Here is an 18,002-nt window from a genome sequence, read left to right on the forward strand (position 1 = left end):
CGCCCCAGCGCCGCCATCGCCCGCCGCCCGGCGCGGCCCGGCCCGCTCCGCCGCGGGGACGTGGCCGCCGAGCCCGGCCTCCGGCAGCCGGGGGCGGGGCGCGCCCTACCGTACTCTCTGGAGTAGCCGCCCCCGCTGCGGGGCCCAGCCCGGGGGCCCCCGGCCGCGGGGAGAGGCAGCGGGATGGGAGACGCTTCGCGCAGCTCTGCACCGCCGGGGCTAGGAGCGTCACCGTCCCTGTGAGGCACCGGCAGACGAAGCCACAAAGGAGGAGCGGGCGGTCCTTCGGGCACCGCTGCGTCGAGGAGTGCAGACAGGAGTGCTTGGTGCTGGGCACGGAAGAGCAGCCTTGGCGGTGGACACCACAGCAAGACATGAGAGTAATGCCACAGCCCTGGCAGATGTGGTGGCAGAAGAAGCGAGAAGATAGCAACACCTCAAGGACCGGGCTCCAGAACTGACAAACGCCACCAACGCCAAATCTAGGGGATTCCTGCCGGGTGCATGCAGAAAATGGTATTGAGGCAGTTGGGAGTTATTAACGGATTGGGGTCTCTCTTCTTCCTGACGTGGAAAGGTTGCTCGTCGTCTGTCAAATCGAGCTCTGTCTACCTCTGTGGACATCATACATTTGTTAGCCAAACTTGGGCTGTTTTAAGAACTTCATGAATTACTGCTTTGTAATTGTACTGTGACCATGAATTGTAAATAAACTGAGTCCATTTTCTCTACTGGGCAGGACCCAGACCATGTTCTGGGTCTGGGCTGATGGATGTAGTGGTGCCTCACCGACGGCCAGGACGGCGATGGCATGTGGGGATAACATCAGGCTCGTCATCGTGACGCGTTATGCAACCTGCCAAAGACAATAATTACCAGTCATTACTATCGGCAGATGGGCCACCTTAACTCGGAAAAGGAACGTGTATAACTTATATTTGTTTGATAAATAGTAACGCAGTCAGCAAGTAGCATTTCCTCACTACAGGAAGAAAGGCCGGGCGGGGCTCGGGACCCTCATGCACTCCAAGGCGCCGTTGACCTCCACGCCCCACCAAGCCCCCTGCTCGTGCAGGTGTGTGGTGCCGGCAGAGCGCAAGCGTGCACAGAAACATGAGCAGGGGAAGAAGGTGAGCGAGGAGACCGGTCTTTGCAGCACGTCTCATCTGCCCGTGCTAGCAGGCTAACGGGTGCTGAGCTTCCCTCCGCCCCACGGCCCCCATTTTTCGCCTGCCCGTCCCACCTGCCCCAAAGGCGGGTTGTACCCGGATAAACTGCAATACCTGCAGGAATATAGGCGTTCACTTACTTTTGGGTGGCTTTGAACTTGTCCTCGTGTGACCGATCTTAGCCAGTCTTCTGTGCAACGTCAGCAGAGATTGCAACACTGTGAATTTCACAGAAATAAATCCTCCTTGGGTTCGTAACATGATTTATCACCTTTAAATGCAGAGTAGAACAGAAATACAAGTATTCCTGCTGCCCCACAGAGCTGGAGTACAAGGCACTGACCTTGGAAGGGGAGAGCAGGGAAAGCGGAGCCTCCCACGTCCCTCATGGTGTTAGCACTGGAGGTGAACGCGACTCTGTGGGGCCGGCTCCAGCTCCCAGCACTGCCACACAGGGCAGTGAGCACACGCTGCTGAGCTGCACCGCAGGAGGGCTGCGGGGCTGACGCCCGGTGCAGCTCTCGCCACGTCTCTCACCCCTGCGGAGGTGTGTGCTCCGCATGGCTATCCGATCTGTCCATTTTAAAACACATGCTCAGTGCTACAGCTGCCCTGTGAAGACCACCACCGAAGCCACAGCGCTGCCTGTGCTACGCTTCGGGCAGGTAACGACGCCGGCTGCGAGGACAAAGTCTCTCCGACGTGCAGATCAGGACCTTGCCGAAGTCGGGGATCAGCACGTCACAAAAGATGCATCTCGTGCAAAAGGGTGAACCTCCTGCTGCACAGCCCTACTCTGTAGAGCCAGGTTTACTTCCAGGATAAATCTTCCAAGAGCTGGTCCTTCACTACTCCAGTGGCATTTACTTGGCAGGGAAGCTATGCAGCCTGGCCATTTCATACTGCTGCCACAACAACCCTTCACTAACGGCACCCCAAAATGTACTTTACCCTAGCACCAATGCAAACGCAATGAAAGATTACCGTTTCAGAATTTCATCCAACTCAGATTCTGAGCAGATGTAAAAATACAAATTACTTCATGCTAAGAGAAAATAGCAATGCTAAATGAGAAACTACAGAAAAACCACGATGCATAAACATATGCTTGTTTCTGAGAGTATACATACTACAACAAAACCCTACAAAACTTTATACTTAAGAAAACATGGGTATCAGTAGCAACTCCCTGACATCCTCAACCTCGACAAATGTGTCATTTCATGCTATCAGTAAAATCTCTTTCATATATAGGAGACGTGCTAGCAACATCTGTATAAAAATACCAAGGTAAACATTATGAAATCTGAAACACATTCTAAGGGATGTTTAGAGACTTTTCCCCTTGTTTCTGTGACACGCTGTAGTGTACCACTTTCCTGCCTATTTGCACCATTTTCTTTCAAACTGAGTTGTGCAAATATCAAGTCTTCCATGCCAACAGCATGCATATTCAAATAAGATTGATTCCACTGCTGGACTCAAACAGAATTACGTTGCACAGCTCCATACCAGCGCTGCTGAATCCACTGCACTCTCCAAAGTGTTCAGCTGTGGCAGCAATGGTCTGGCCATGATGTGCAGTCTTGATACGTGACAGTGGCTACTGAGATACTCAGCCAAATTGATGGCTGACAGCTAAAACCATAGTGAGAGCCAGCTTAAGTAAAACCTTACATATTTTCAACTTGAAGAAATTTATTAATACCAAGTGTCTCTGGTACATTTTGTATTGCTGAAACAGTATCATGGCATTGTCATATATATTAAAAGGCAAATCATTCAAAGGCCTGTACTACAAAATAAGATCTTTTATGTAGCTCTGTAAGGAACTAATTTAAAGCACAGTTACATTTTGAGAAAGACTTAAAAATGAAGCTCTCTTAGTCATTTTTTTTGATATTACAACTGCTAGGGTTGTGTAACAGGTGCTATTTTCCACAGCAGCCAAAGATGCAAGCAACTCAATGTGAGCGTGTTACTAGAGCCAGGCTCCCACAAACAGGGCTGGAACAGAACTACACCCTCTACAGATCAGGCATAGAAAGAAGAATGTGCCACACACTATGTAGTGAGTAATAAATTTCAAAAATTCACTGGCCTACATCTAAAATAATCCAGACTAGTAAACAAAGGTGTTTGTATGCTACTTCTGGAATACAAGTTGAACAGCTCCAAGGGCTCTTAATACACAAGAGACCACAACAGATCCATAGGAAGCTGTTTAAAAACCTGAAAGTTGCTTCGGTACAATAACCCCACATGTGCCACAAATACATGCCATACCCCATGTGCCTGCCCCTGCACTACTCCATGGGCCACTGATCCAAGAAGTCGTGTGGCAGTGGCACGTCAGGCCCTCACAGAGGTTCATTAGGGCCTCTGTGTTACAGTTACTAATATTAAAGTTTATGTCCTTCAGTTACTAAGAAGCTAAACCATAACTAGATCTCTCACATGCAAACTTTATATGCACCAACTCCAAAGCAGGTCTGACATCTGTCTAGCAGGTAACACCACAAAATGTAACACCAAGAAACACATTACATATTTACATCCCCAGCTGTTACAATTTCATTCTTGTAAAGACTACTGCGAGCTTGATCCTAAACTTAGGAAAACCACCATCCTGCCTCTGGAGACCCTTGTTGTTATCCTTACCTGAAAAAGCACAGGTGTTTGTGATCCGGGATCCTTCCCTTCTCTGGAGAAATAAAATGAGAAGCTTCATCATCTTTGGATAATGGAAACTGCAAGAGGAAAAGGCAAAATTAAAGCTATGAAGATATCATGGTATTATGAACACAGTACTTCTGTAAGTGAACTTGTTAAGGACTATAAACTCCTGGAAAATAAAATCTATGGGGAAAGGAAACTCAGATTAAAACGCATTAGATTCCGAGGAATGCTTCAGGCCACTTAGACAAAATAAATAAAATTATTTATTTTTCCCTTGTTTTCAAAGTTAAAGGGAAGAATAATATGAATTGTACTTGTGTGCAGTGATATCTTCTATTTCCACCTCAGGAAAAGCCCTCAATTATCATTTACATTGTTCATGTACATTGAATTTTTGCAAAGTGTAAGTCTGATAATTACAGAACTATTTCTTGTTGTTTATAAAAGTTATAGCACTGATAATTTAGATACTGGACATAGTTATGTATTATATTGTATTTCACAGAGAAATATGTTTCTGATTGAAACATATACCGACTTTTTTTCCATTTGTTTCCTGGGTAGCGAAACAGTTTTATTCCTCTTTTTACTTGTTAAACTAAATGTGTATTTTGTATCTGATTACCATGTTTATGTACATGCCAATTATATATCTAGAATAAATTATGTATCGTATCTGCGGGATTATGCCAGATTTACTTGTTATTATTATCCACCTAGAGTCAGTTGTGCTCGTCAATTGCAAAGCTTCATGTTGCTGTTTTTCAAAGGGACATCAAGTTTTACTAATTACTTGCCCAAAACTTTGTAGATAATGCATTTCCATTCTTCATTGCCCCATTAAATATATAGCAGCCAAATTTACTTCTTCATCAGAAAAATGCACCAAAAGATGTAGTCTTTCTACATTTCTAAATAAAACTTTTTCATCATGATTCTAAGAAAATCAATATGCTTTTTAAAGAAGAAAGCAATACAGATTTCTTCGGGATGCTCCTTTGTACCTGGATGGAAAAGCAGAACAGCTGGTGCACCAACTCCTTCACTGAAATCAGCATAGAAATTTTTCTTTTACAAGGAAAGTATTACTAGACAAAAAAAGGCTGGGAGTTCTTAGACTGTAAGAAAAATAATTCTGAGGCAGTCTTGGAAAGCATCAGCTCGACAAGAATAAACTATCTGATGAAACTTATCTTTCCTAGACTTGTCTTCTGCAAATTTGAATTTATCCAGAGAAGATGGTGCCTGCTGGTTCATAATTCAGCTTCCAGTCCAACTTTCTCACCACAGATTACATTGGTAAGGACCAGAAGTTAATTAGGGCTGAAGTTCTCTAGAAATGCATCAAAGGTTTCTGAGGACTTGATTGAGGCTTTGGTCCAAGTCAAATCAGCATCTCAAATTAGATGCCATTAACTTCTTAATATAAAAAAATGCATTTTATATGGCATGTATCTTCAATTTCTGCATGTAAAAAGCTAGGGCACAAGAAAGTTTAGGCCAAAACATTTAAACCATCCATCAATTTTAGATCAATGGGGAGAATTATCTGTTTTGAAGCAAGTATTTTTTTTTTGGTGCAGTATTTAAACGTCTGGTTCAGTTCTGTAGAAGAGTGAAGATGTTTTCTCATGAAGGGATGTCATGTTCAGTGGATTTACAGCAGGAAAAATCAATCTTTATCAGCCTAGAAGGTGGTTTGTCTATTTTTAAAAAACCCACTTCATTAGCAGAAGTTATGTAATGATGCTTTTTTCCCTCTGGAAAAACCTTTGAATACATTTCAGAGGGGGAAGGGAGAGAGTCAGTAGCATTTAAAAATGTAGAGAATTATCTGGAACCAGAATACCTGTCATGGTCTAATGACAGAAAAATCAAATTCTACATTAGGTGCTATATTTAAAGATAAGTAAATTATGGCTTTTAAACCAACTTTTCCGCTCTTAGCAATTTTCCGGGCTTCTTGTTGCATTTTCTCCTTAATGCTGTATTTCTTTCGATTCCTCAAGCTCTGCCTCTGCTCACACTGCCAATCTTGTTCGCATTTATCTGCTGTCTTAGGGCAGACTTACGGAATTGGGAACTCCTGTTCTGGGAGTGCTCATGGGGTCATTCAGTTTACTCTGTTTCTGCAGCCCTCCACTTCTATGTATTTCCATTCTTGAAATAATTTTGTCCGTACAGCCTAAATTTAAATTACATTGTGTCCAAACCTTCCATTCCTATCAATTCTTAACTTCATTCTGCCCAGAGGTACTTGTTCTCACTGCAGGCTTTACTTACACATACAAGCATTTCACATATCCTGAGCCGCGAGATGCACAATTTACTTCCAGCAGCCTATTATGTTTAAGAAACAGTATGTGACCGTGTCAGATGCCTACAGTGTTAGCTACGGCTGCGATTATCGCAAAGGGGGAAGAGCTGAGGTTACGCAGGCAATCTTCGAGCCGCAGCACCCCCTCCTCTGCCCAGCACTGCGATAGAGGTATCGGGGTGACAGCAGTTGGGGGTTAGGATCTTCTCTCATGCTGCTTTCATCTCTTGAAAACTCTTGAACCAGGACATCTGGCCCATCACATCACCACTTTTGTTATAAAATCAGCGGGGAGGAACCTGAGGGCAGGACCCCGTCCGCCGGCGGGGCCCGGGCCGCCCCGACCACCACCGGCCCGTGAGGTACCGTGAGGGAAGGCCGGGCCCGAGGGGTGGCGGAGGCTCGCTTGGCCTTGCCCCGGGCCGCAGACCGCTCGCTTGCCGGCACTGCGCTCCCACGCCTCTCCCGTTCTCACTCCCTGCCGGGGGCGGGCAGCGCGGAGCTGGGCGGGCAGCGCCGAGCGGGGCGGCCCAGGAGGGAGGCGCCCGGGCGGCACCGGTCCCGCTTCCCGCCCCGCCGGCGCCGCCTGCGCATGCGCGCCGTCCCCTCAGCGCCACGCGCGCGCAGTGCGGGCCGGCGGCGCGGCGGCGGTGAGTGGCGGCGCGGGGCCGGGCGGGCGCGGCCTGAGGGGAGCGGCGCGGCAACGGGCTCTCCCTCGCTCCCTCCCTCCTTCTCGGCTGGGCTCTCTCCCCTCGGGGTGGCGGCGGTCGGCGGCCCTCGGCCGCGCTGCGGGTCTGCAGGTGGCAGCCAGGCTCGTCCCTTCGCTTCCCGCGCCGGGCAGGGGTACGGCCGACCGGCGTCGTTCGTTGGGCCCCGCGGTGCGGGCTGGAAGCCGGCCTTTGAGCCGGTTTAACGGGCAGCGGGGGGAAATCCTGTCCTCCTGAAGCGCCTACGAGGGAAGGGAGGCGAAGCGAAGCGTTTGGCCGTTTCCCTGCCTTGCTGCGGCAGAAACGCGTTAATTCTGCTGCCTGTTTATTTTTCTTCAGCTCACCGCTCTCTTTTTACGGAGGAGGCTGAGAAGCTGAGTTCTTTCGGGCTGCCTGATTTTAGGTGGGAGCAAGGGCTGCTGGGGGTGGAGTAGTGCGTTGCTGTGGGCGTGCGGGTCCTGGGCTGGGGTCTGTGGGACACCTGGGGTTGGCGCGGGAGCCGCTGCCTTAGCTTGGGCTCATTGGTTTCCTCAGGGATACCAAAACTGTGGCAGCGCGGAGAAGCTCAGAGGAGCAACAGTAGGGCCTGGCTTTGGGGCTGCTGTTAAACGTTCCAAACCTCTGATTCAGGAAAATCAGAAAGCAGGCTGGCATAGCACAGAATCAGAATCACAGAATGGTCGGGGTTGGCAGGGACCTCTGTGGGTCATCCAGTCCAACCCCCCTGCTGAAGTAGGGTCACCCAGAGCAGGCTGCACAGGACCTTGTCCAGGCGGGTCTTGAATATCTCCAGAGAAGGAGACTCCACAACCTCCCTGGGCAGCCTGTGCCAGGGCTCCGTCACCCTCAGAGGGAAGAAGTTCTTCCTCATGTTCAGCTGGAACTTCCTCTGCTTCAGTTTGTGCCCATTGCCCCTTGTCCTGTCGCTGGGCACCACTGAAAAGAGTCTGACGCCATCCTCCTGACACACGCCCTTAAGATATTTGTAGGCATTTCTAAGGTCCCCTCTCAGCCTTGTCTTCTTCAGGCTGAACAAGCCCAGCTCCCTCAGCCTTTCCTCATAGGAGAGATGCTCCAGTCCCCTCACCATCCTCGTAGCCCTGCGCTGCACTCTCTCCAGTAGCTCCTCATCTTTCTTGAACTGGGGAGCCCAGAACTGAACGCAGCACTCCAGATGGGTCCTCACTAGGGCAGAGCAGCAGGGGAGGAGAACCTCCCTCGACCTGCTGGCCACACTCCTACTGCATCCCAGGATCCCATTGGCCTTCTTGGTAGCCAGGGCACGCTGCTGGCTCATGATCAATATCATCCTTGAAGGGTCTGACTGAGCTAGTGGGCTTTTGTCGTCTCTTATCCCATGTTGTTAGACAGCGTGTCGTGTTTAAACAGGAAAGAAGAAAGGCCACAGAAATGTACCTGGCCTGAAGAACACCTGTAAAACAATGTGTTTCCTATCTAGTTACAACACGATAAGCACACGGCAGCTTCTCAGTCTGCAAAAGGGTGGCAATGTTGCCCTGAAATTAACTGATACGGTGAAATGGGGAGTTGAATTTTTTTCATACCTGTCAAACGAGGTAGATTACCTGTATGAATTACAAAAAAAGTGTAATCTGTTAATTTAACCATGTTTATGTTCAATGTTTGCTCATGAAGGTGTAAGAAGATATGTTTAATAAAGGTAACTGTGAAAGTCAGTGAAAAGTAGCTCTTTCCCAGATAATAGTTCTGGTTTATGTTTTTTAGTAAAAATATTTTTGTCTTAAAAAGTTATTTTTCAGTAGTGTTTGTCCTGTTCCCCCTTGCCCTCCCTCCCCCCCTCCCCGTTAAAACTGGATTCTGAGTTAAACCTGAGGAATTACCTTGCGTTTCAAAGCTACTGAAGAGTCAGCCAAGTTGTGTATCAGGTGAATGGTACTATGTATATCCATTTTTATGCTAAATATATATATGCATGCCCATGTACATACATACATGCGATTGTGATGGATGTTGACCTAAAGCGTCCTCAAAAACATTTGGTAAAGAAGATCCCAGACATCCTCTAGATAATGTAATTCAGTTACAAATACTGTATTATTTATGTCTTCTTTGACTGAATTTTCAGAAAGAATGTGAGGTTTTTAGGATGCTGCTTCAAGATCTGTGAAAACCGTGCAAAGCGATCAAAATAGTAAACACGTTTGCATTGGACATCCCGAGTGTGTTAGCTGCTCATGTTTGAACTGTGCAGACAGCTGTTGTGTCGTGAGCCCACTGCAGAGGCACGTGTTTGACTTGCTGTGCGTGGACTGGCCCAGTGGCTTGTGCCATAAATTTGACCGTATGCGTAGTGTGTATGCTCAGATCATGTTTGGGGTGTACTGAATCTGTTGCTTGTATTGTGGCTAGTATGTGTATGAATGACAAAATACAGCCCTAATTTTTTGGAAGTATTGCTATTTTTCAACATTTTCTAACAGTGATTTGTGATCGGTTCACTAATGAACTGTAGAGATCTAACATCTGCTATGTGCGAAATTATAAACAATTACAAAAAGCTGCCAAAAGCTAGGACTGAATTTAGTGTGTTTTTTATGTGGAATATAATAGGTGCTTTCTTGTGCTCCAAATGTTTACATCCATTTACGTTCAGTTATTGGATTAAGGTGCAGAGGCGGTACCTTCAAATTCTTGATAATGCTTTGGTTTGTTGCTGTCCTCATGAGTGTTTTCCTCTTGAGCATGTGGAAGATAATTTTGTGAGAATCTGAAATGTTCTTACAGAATATTGAAGAGACACTATTTGGTCTCATAAATTGGAAACCACAATAATCTTTTCTTGTTTTCCTGTTTTGATAGGGCTACACAGCCAGCGGTTGCTTTTCCTGCTGGATTCATCATGATAACTCCAGCTTTTGAACTGACCCAGGATCCGGATTTTCTTACAATAATAATCAAAGTACCTTATGCCAGAGCTTCAGAGTTTGACGTGTATTTTGAAGGAGAAGATTTTAAGTTTTATGCTAAGCCATACTTTCTCAGGCAAGTAGTGGAAGGATTTTAAAAAAATTGAACTTGATAGTAAAAGTCAGTAGAGAATGAACTTCATTTTGGTACCCTCAGAACATTCCTCATCTGCAGCTCTTACACTGTAGACTGCAGACAGCGCATTTTGTGCAAAGAATTGTTTTTATGGATCTGGCCTTTTTGTTTCTAGGCATTAAATCATACTAAAGGGAGTTTAAAGAAATACTTTTCTAAATCTACTTTGCAATAGATTTTTAAGTGTAGAATGGCGAGACAATTCTCTGGATGTATGCAGGTTGTGTAGAGTAAGTGTGTGTTTTTCCTGTTGAGAGCCAGATACGGTGTATTTGGTGGAGAATGCCTTTTGATGTCCTCCTAATAACATAGAGGGAGAAAACTAATCTGAGAGAAGGCAGTAGGAAGTGAGGTGCCTGGCTATATCGTTTCTCTCGGTAGCAAGTTCCCCACTATGCCATAGGAAAGGAACAAGAGGCAATCTCAGTGTGAAACCGTTAAGAAAACCTGTGGCATGTAAGAGCTGACGAGCTATTAACCTTTCTCATTTTCTGTTTCCTGTATTCTTGGACGTGCTTCCCCTATATGCATTAGTATACCACAAGGGATTTGAGTGGACTGGTAGAATGTGGTGGGTTGGTTATTCTGAATAAGCAGTACAAGAGCTCTGGGTGAGTTCTCATATCCTGTCACTGTGGGTTAGCTTAGAGGTTTTTAAACTGCAGAATCTTCCGAGTGTTGCATACAGTGCCAAGGACGTCATCTCTGTGGTGGCTGTGACCTCACCCGAGCTGGGAAGGCAGGAGTCACAAATTTTCTCTATCTCAGATGCTGATCTCTTGTACCAATAGTTAGGGAAAAAGATTTTTAAGTACCTGGGGATTTAACTGCATGACTTCCATTAGTATCAACAGGAGTCATGTCGTTAAGTCATTTGTGCTGCTTTTGGAATGTGCCTTACGTTTTTACAGGAGGAGACATTAAATTCCAGAATTAGTCAGGCATTCAATGACGTATCTTATTTTTTGCCTGCAGATTGACACTTCCTGGAAGAATTGTTGAAGATGGCAGAGAAAAAGCATCTTATGATACAGACAAAGGTATTAGTTAATGTTCTTAGTATATGTGTCATTAAAAGTGCTACTAACTCTCCAATAATTTATACCTCGCTGCACTGGGATTGCATAGAACTGTAGTGAAGTAGAAGATACTGTAAATAAATGTAGAGTTTCGCATATGTTATGTAGTATAAAAAAAATCTTGCTCATGATCTGTTGTACTTATTTAGGCCATCCTTAGACACAAAGGATGTGTTCAGAACTGTTCTAATAATGAAAAAATTATGTACAAGTCACCTTCAAGCCCTGTGGGGACTAGGCGTGTCATTGTACCAAGGCCATTAGTCTAGTAAATCTGCAAAGAAGTCAGGTGGTGCTGAGTAGAAATGAGATAATCCTGAGGCAGTCTCTTGGCTACGTCTTGAGAGACCACATTAGCCTTTCTCCACACCTTAAGGTGGAAGGTATTTCTGGAATAAAATGTGTACCGTCTGGAATTAATGTATTAATTTAAAAAAACAGCAATAAAACCTATAATTTGCTGCCTGCAAAGCCTTTATTAAATGCTTGACTTTTTTGCTGAATTGCTGAATGTGGTTTCCTATGATCTGTTGATTGCTTGATTGGTGGAAGGCTTTGAAATAAAATAGACCTCATATTCTGTTGGCTTGTGCTTATACAATGTGAGTCAAGAGACCAGGACTGGATAAATAATCTCTTTCATGCTTTATCACTAACATCAAAGATATTTTGTGAGACTTGTAAGGTTAAAAACACGCACAGAGATTGATGCATAATAAAATCGTACCTGCATGTGTCCCAGTTTCTGTGTGTCTTTTTCGTTAGAGGAGAAATGCACATTTTTGTTTGTCTTGGATATTTTAATGCAATTACTGTATTCTGACTTTCTTTTAAGGAACTTTGACAATTCAGTTACCTAAGGAGATTCCTGGCCAACATTTTGAGGGACTGGACATGCTCACATCTCTTTTAGCACCGAAGAAATCAAGATCAGCGAAATCTTTAGTAGAAGAGATAGGTATGACAAAAAAAAAATATATTTATACTAGTCATGCATGTACATAATGAAATACTTACAGATCTGCATAGTGGTATATGTAGAAAAATACAGTATTTCTATTATTGTCTAGTCCAAGGCACGAGAAGGGTGTGAATGAATCTGAAAGTATGGATGAGTATAAAAATGAATGTTGGAGGTGATGTACATGTCATCTTGTAGGCTTAGTTATGTATGTTTTTCCAAAATGTGCTTAGTGTATGCTAGCCCTCTGTAGATCTTTGTACCCCTCTAGTGGCTGTATAATACACATTTGAGTCTTCTGCTTCCTTCAAGGTAGCACAGCTGGGCTTTTAGCTCAAATGGTAGAAGCTAATGAAAACCACAGGTTCTAGTGGATGATTTGCTTCACATCAGTATTTAACAGGCAAGAAGTTTTGACTACCTGTGTTTAATTTTTCAATACCTACTTTAAATTATTGATAACATCACTTTGCTCCTGTCAGGGTTCTCTTAGCATCAAATCCTGATCTTGTTGAAATCAGTGAAAGGATTAAGTCTTGGAGTGAGTATACTTAAAAACTTTGGTGTTCCTGGTCTTCGTTTTTGGAAGTTGGAGAATTTGGAGCAGGACCTATGGATTACTGATGTACGCATTTGTCTGTATGACCCAGTGTCATATAAGGTTTCTTAAAAGATGTAAAATGAGAAAGGCTTATTGTGTTACCAGTGTTTGCCTTTCTATTAAATCATATATATTTTCCATGTAATAATTTTCTTTCTTTGACCATGTAATGCATGCAGCTGCCTCTGCTGAGCTGTCTGAGGAGGAAGAAGAGTTTGACTGGGAAATAGAACAGACCCTTTATGAAGAAAGTGCAGAAGGCACTTTACCACTACAGTACCATTATGGATTTGGGAATTTGCGGTCAGGGGTGTTCCAGCGGCTGCAGGTATATGAGTTTGTGTCTTCTCCTCTCATAAAAGTTCTGGGTGACTGGTCTTCCTGGCTCATTCCATAGTCAGGAGGGGATCGTTAGCTAACTGTTCTCTGTTAACCCATTCTGTGACTGAGAACATTCTGCTTTTGCATGTAGTAGTACAGACAAATCCTTGTTCCTGCAGCAGTAGGGTGTGGTTGAGACTGAGTTAATTGTATAGCAGAGTCAACAGGCCGATCTGTTTCTTGGTGTTACAGGAAAGGGCTGAACGGGGTCCTTGGTAAAAATGGCCTCTGGAGGTGGGCTGCTGTCCCCAAGATGGTTCAGCTAGCCTGTAAAGGCATGGAGAGGGAGGCCAGCATGAAGTAAGCCACATGCCACGTGAATAGTTCTGGCAAGCTGCAAATAGTCTACAGGCTGTTAACACTTTTGCTTTATATTTGGTATTGTCTTCTATTCTGACTTCAAACATACTTAATATCAATGTACAGTAGATTTCAGATGCCATGACTTTTAATTTATTTTTAAATTAGAAAGAAATTACGCAATTAAGCAAATACAAAATAAAGCGGGCTAATCTATAGGTCTTGTTAGGAGTGTTGCCTTAAGATTTTTGCATTGTGAAATTCATGGTATTTTTCCCTTTGTACTTTTTATTTTAGACGTGATTTTCTCACAAGGCAGTAACTTTTGAAATGTGCACTCTTCGAGGTGTTTGCTCACCTGGTGTCTGTGGAATTTACTAGGGTTATGCTGATGCACTGAAAATTGCTTTTGTGGATTAATTGGTAGGATAGGAGCTTTCAAATGTGGTTACTTCGCTCTTGTACGTTCAGCGGCTTCTTTAATTCATTAATAGATTGAAGCTAATCTATAATCTGTACCATGCTAGGTAGTACAATAATATTCATAGTATACAGAGCTTTTATTAAAATAGTAGATGACAGTTTAATTTTTTGTAGTGTTCTTTAAGCAATTTAAGCTGTTTAAAGCAACTTAATTATGTAACTCTGTAACTCTTTGCATGAATTGTAGTATTTTCACAGTTCGGAGCAGAAGGATTGCTATTTATGGAGAAAGTATTTACATCCTGTTAGGATATAGACACTGGTTTATAACCATGAAATTCATGAAGTACATTTCCCATCAGCATTAATGTACCACTACTTAATGAAGCTTAAAAGGGCACTGCAATTGCTCACTAATTAATGTATGGCCACTTCAGAGTGTGAGAGTAATCTCAAAAGTTGCAAGAACAGTGTCTATGATTTTTATCTTATCTTTGTTGTGGTTGTATGCTTTTGTTAAACGTTGCAAATTTTATCCTAATGCAAAATAACTTGCCTGCCTTATGATAAAACGGCCTGAATAGACTTCATATCATCATGAATTCCGAGGAGCTTCGAATAATTGAATTTCCTTGGAATTTTGATGTTCTATTTGCACAATGGAGCCTGAATTTGGAAGATTTGAAAGGGAGGTTGAAGAGCATCTGGGGATTTCAGTGTAATGCTGAAAAGCATCCTTCCTACTCTTACTAAATAGATCTTGCATATCATACCTGTGGCTTGGTCATATAATTTTTTTCCTTTTTCAGGATGAACTCAGTGATGTAATTGACATTAAGGATCCAGACCAAACTCCTGTAGATGAACGTAGGAGGAAACGCCTGGCAGCTGAGGCTGCCAAGTTTGATCCTGATCATTACTTGTGAGTACTGATCTACTTCAGCTGGTCAAGTAGAAGTGCCTCAGTTAAAGTATATTTGCTTTTTCTTTTCATGAATGATTGGATCACTTTTGGAAATAATAGCTTTACTTTTTGTTTGTCTGTTTCTTTGTCTCATCACAGCAGGCCCTAGAGGGTATTCTTAGGTGTGACACTGACACAAGACCTTGCTTATCTGTTTTGGGGTTACCCTGCTGTTGAATTACTGCTTAAGTCTGCATGAAAGCAGGGGCTGCTGTGAGCTGTTGCAGAACATTGTTGCATGGTTCACCTCTTCAGCAGCTGAGTAGCCATTCCCTGCCAGCATTTTGGTTTGTAGATGTCAGAAGATGTCAGAACTCTTTTTTTTTTTTCTCTTTTTTTTCTTTTTTCACTTTGTGAAACAAGGATTGCTGAACTATCCTGGTTTATGAGGAAGTAAATTTGGAGTTTTGAAGTTACGAAGATTTTGTCTGGGCCACTTTGTTTTTAGCCTTCATCACATGAGGACTTTTTTACAGCAGAATGACGAAAAGTTCCAAACCAAGACTTTGTGTTTCTTTGTGCTTCATCCCATGTGATGATGGTGAAAGTGATTCTTCGTACTTTTCAAATTGGAGTATTTCAGGTCAAGTTAGGTTCAGAAACTTCCAGATAAGTAAAATAAATTGAGGCCATGAGATCTATGAGTACAGTGATTCCTGCAAGATTGATTGGGTGGGAGAAGAGTGTAGTCCCCAGGAGCAAGAATTAGTACTTGCGGTGTGTTTTGGCAGGGAGAGGTGGGCTTAACCCATTTTGAGTTGTTCCCAAAGATATCTTTGCAAACTTGGAATTTTTCCTCAGTCAGGTGTTTCAGGGGCAGCTGCATGTCTTTCTGGAGCACACAGAGATCAGAAAAGCTTTCTTGAAAGATCACTTGGAAGTACATTTCACTGGAACTGAAGTCGTTGCTAACCTATAATGCGATGCAAATTACAGTAATTCCAAGTTTCCATCTTAGACCCTGTGTTCTGGCCTGGTGGATCAGCTACAACCATTTAGTTTAATGGCTGTGTTTTGGTTGCTTCAGAACAGATGATACCAGCCTTTCTTCAACAGAAATTGTTTTGCTCTGTACCCTGATGAGAAGGACAGCTCTGGGAAAAACAGTGGCAAACAAGTGTTGTGTTGCCTTTGAGGAAAATGTACTCTGGCTGATATCTTTAAGTTACTTCATAAAAACACTGAAGAAGGGCAACAAAAAATCTGTCGGTGTGGGAGTAAAGCAAATTGCATTCTGTGTTCAGTAGACTGGGCAGGTTTTCTATGATGATTAAGAAGGTATTAAGAAATTTCCTGCATTTTTTCAGTTCTCAGTATTTATGCTATTGTTTGGCTTGAAGAAAAAACTAAAATGGTAAGAGGAGGCTTAGAACTTGCATCCTTTAGTATAAATCCTCCCAGAATTACTCTATAGAGATTTTTACTACAATGGCTTTGTGCTGAGATGGAGGCAATCTCTTCCAGAATTCATGTACAATTCTTCTTTTTCTACCTTGCACCAGCATGCCCTTGTTTACCTAAAAGTCCGTCCCCATCCCTACTTTCTCTTTGCCCCTCAGCTGCCTACAGTTCCTCCCAAAAGTATAGGCAGTTTTAAAGTGGGAGAGCTTCCCAGAGAAACGAAGTTTGCTGCCAGTGACGTGCTCTGAGAAGTCTTCTCTTTGGAATGTTTTCCTTTAGATTCATCTAGAACAAATCAGGTTTGTTTGCCTTCATGTCGTGCTGCAAGCTCATCAGTTGCCTAGGCTTCTGGGTGGCTCAGGAACGGTGGAGGAAGTGAGGAAGGGGTACTGCAAGAGAAGAGAATATTGTTTATGCTTTTAATAGTGATTATTTTCGGATTTGATGTCAAAGTACAGATACTGATCAGGTTTGTTGTGTTTCGAATGTATGGAAAATAGCCTGGAGCCAAGTCAGGTGTATTCTAGGTATGCATTAAAATATACCCACATACACTATAAACTCAAATAAATAGCATGTGACGTGGTTGTTTTTTTTTTCCTAGAGCTGATTTTTTTGAAGACGAAGCTATTCAGCATGTCTTAAAGTACAAACCATGGTGGGTTGATGCTCATAAAAAAATGATGGCCTTGCAGGGAAAAAGTCATCAGGAACATGACACTCCTACATTTGGTGAGAACATGGGTATACGCACACCTGTTGCTTGAGTGATAATTGCTGTGATGCCATGTTATGTTCTAGGTTCTTAATGGAAAAAGTATGGTTTTACCCTACAATTTTCAGTCTTAACTGTTCTTTTTAGAGGAGTATTCTGTTACTTCTCCTGTCTGCAAAGAAAAATTTTTTTCTCTGGTGGACAGTTACATACTGAAATCTTTGAGACAGTTGTGTGTGGAGCAGTTGACAGTATATTATGAAGTGGTTATTTCCTCTTAAGCATTTACCTGTTAATTATGTAGTGTGGTGCGTGACCTCTTTTTCATTCATAACAAATTTTGGAGTTAGGCTATTCTGGAATTTCAGGTATCTATGAAGAAAAACTTCCCTTTTAAGGATATGCTGTAGTCTTTAAGATTTCAAAGGAGCTGCCAGTGTCAGTAGGTCCTGGCATCTGAAATCAAATCAAACCTGTCCTGGTGTAGTGTTTGTAATAGCTAGAAGATGGGTCCTTAGTTGCTTGTGCTTATCTCCTCTTTTTTTCATATTTTTCAAGTAACTGTTTTCCCTTTCCTATGTATTTTCAGTGGAAAAAATAGTCAAAACTGGTTTTTGTGCCTGCTTCCAAATATGGTGCAGACACTTCACAGCAGGTTTTCCTAGAATCAGCTGTGGAAGATTGTATTAATATCAGCCGGTATCTCTGTTTGATGCACACATCTTCTGTAGGATGTTTTATTTTATTTACACAGTACCACTGAAGTTCACGGCTTTTATTACTCTGTTGCTGTTTCTGTGTGTCTCGGAGACTTTTTTCAAAGGAAAATCCTCGTGTGCTTTTAGAAACTAAAAGGGGTGGTTTCAGGTTTAGTAGATGACCTTGTAACAGTACTATTAACAGATAACTGAGATTACCTTTCTGTACACAGTGATTATAGAGAGCAATACCAGTTACTATTACGCATATTCTTTTGTTGTCCTTTGTTCATTTCCTATGTAGTACGAAAATCTAATATTACTAAAGTAGATAATGATAATCCCTTCACCAGAGGTTCTTAACAAATATTAGTGCACTAATAATACCTGCGCTTTCACATTTGCTGAAGGAGAGCAACAATGGAATTTGGGTAAATGTTGTGTATTTTACTGTGAATGTAATCTGATCTTCATTACTGGTCTTTTTTCAGCCTCTGAAGCCAGAAATTGTTAATTATATAAG

The 18,002-nt window shown here is 43.1% G+C and overlaps 1 protein-coding gene across 4 annotated transcripts in view; it reads left to right on the top strand.

Moving 5' to 3' along the window:
• The first annotated feature begins 6,764 nt into the window (after positions 1-6,764).
• The window catches only part of SHQ1 (SHQ1, H/ACA ribonucleoprotein assembly factor), a 54,347-nt gene continuing 43,109 nt past the window's right edge, over positions 6,765-18,002 (top strand). Inside the window, exons 1-8 of one of the 4 annotated variants that reach the window (XM_075432620.1) lie at positions 6,905-7,008; positions 7,212-7,275; positions 9,714-9,896; positions 10,932-10,996; positions 11,871-11,993; positions 12,777-12,925; positions 14,511-14,623; positions 16,671-16,798. In XM_075432620.1, coding sequence (XP_075288735.1) covers positions 9,754-9,896; positions 10,932-10,996; positions 11,871-11,993; positions 12,777-12,925; positions 14,511-14,623; positions 16,671-16,798 — 721 coding nt within the window. In that variant the 5' untranslated portion in view covers positions 6,905-7,008; positions 7,212-7,275; positions 9,714-9,753. Of the gene's footprint in view, positions 6,816-6,904; positions 7,009-7,211; positions 7,276-8,695; positions 8,780-9,713; positions 9,897-10,931; positions 10,997-11,870; positions 11,994-12,776; positions 12,926-14,510; positions 14,624-16,670; positions 16,799-18,002 lie in introns of those variants that run through there. The other 3 variants (XM_075432619.1, XM_075432621.1, XM_075432618.1) reach the window with 3 other exon arrangements.

This window comes from Opisthocomus hoazin, chromosome 11 (genome assembly GCF_030867145.1).
Source record: "Opisthocomus hoazin isolate bOpiHoa1 chromosome 11, bOpiHoa1.hap1, whole genome shotgun sequence".
NCBI lineage: Eukaryota > Metazoa > Chordata > Aves > Opisthocomiformes > Opisthocomidae > Opisthocomus > Opisthocomus hoazin.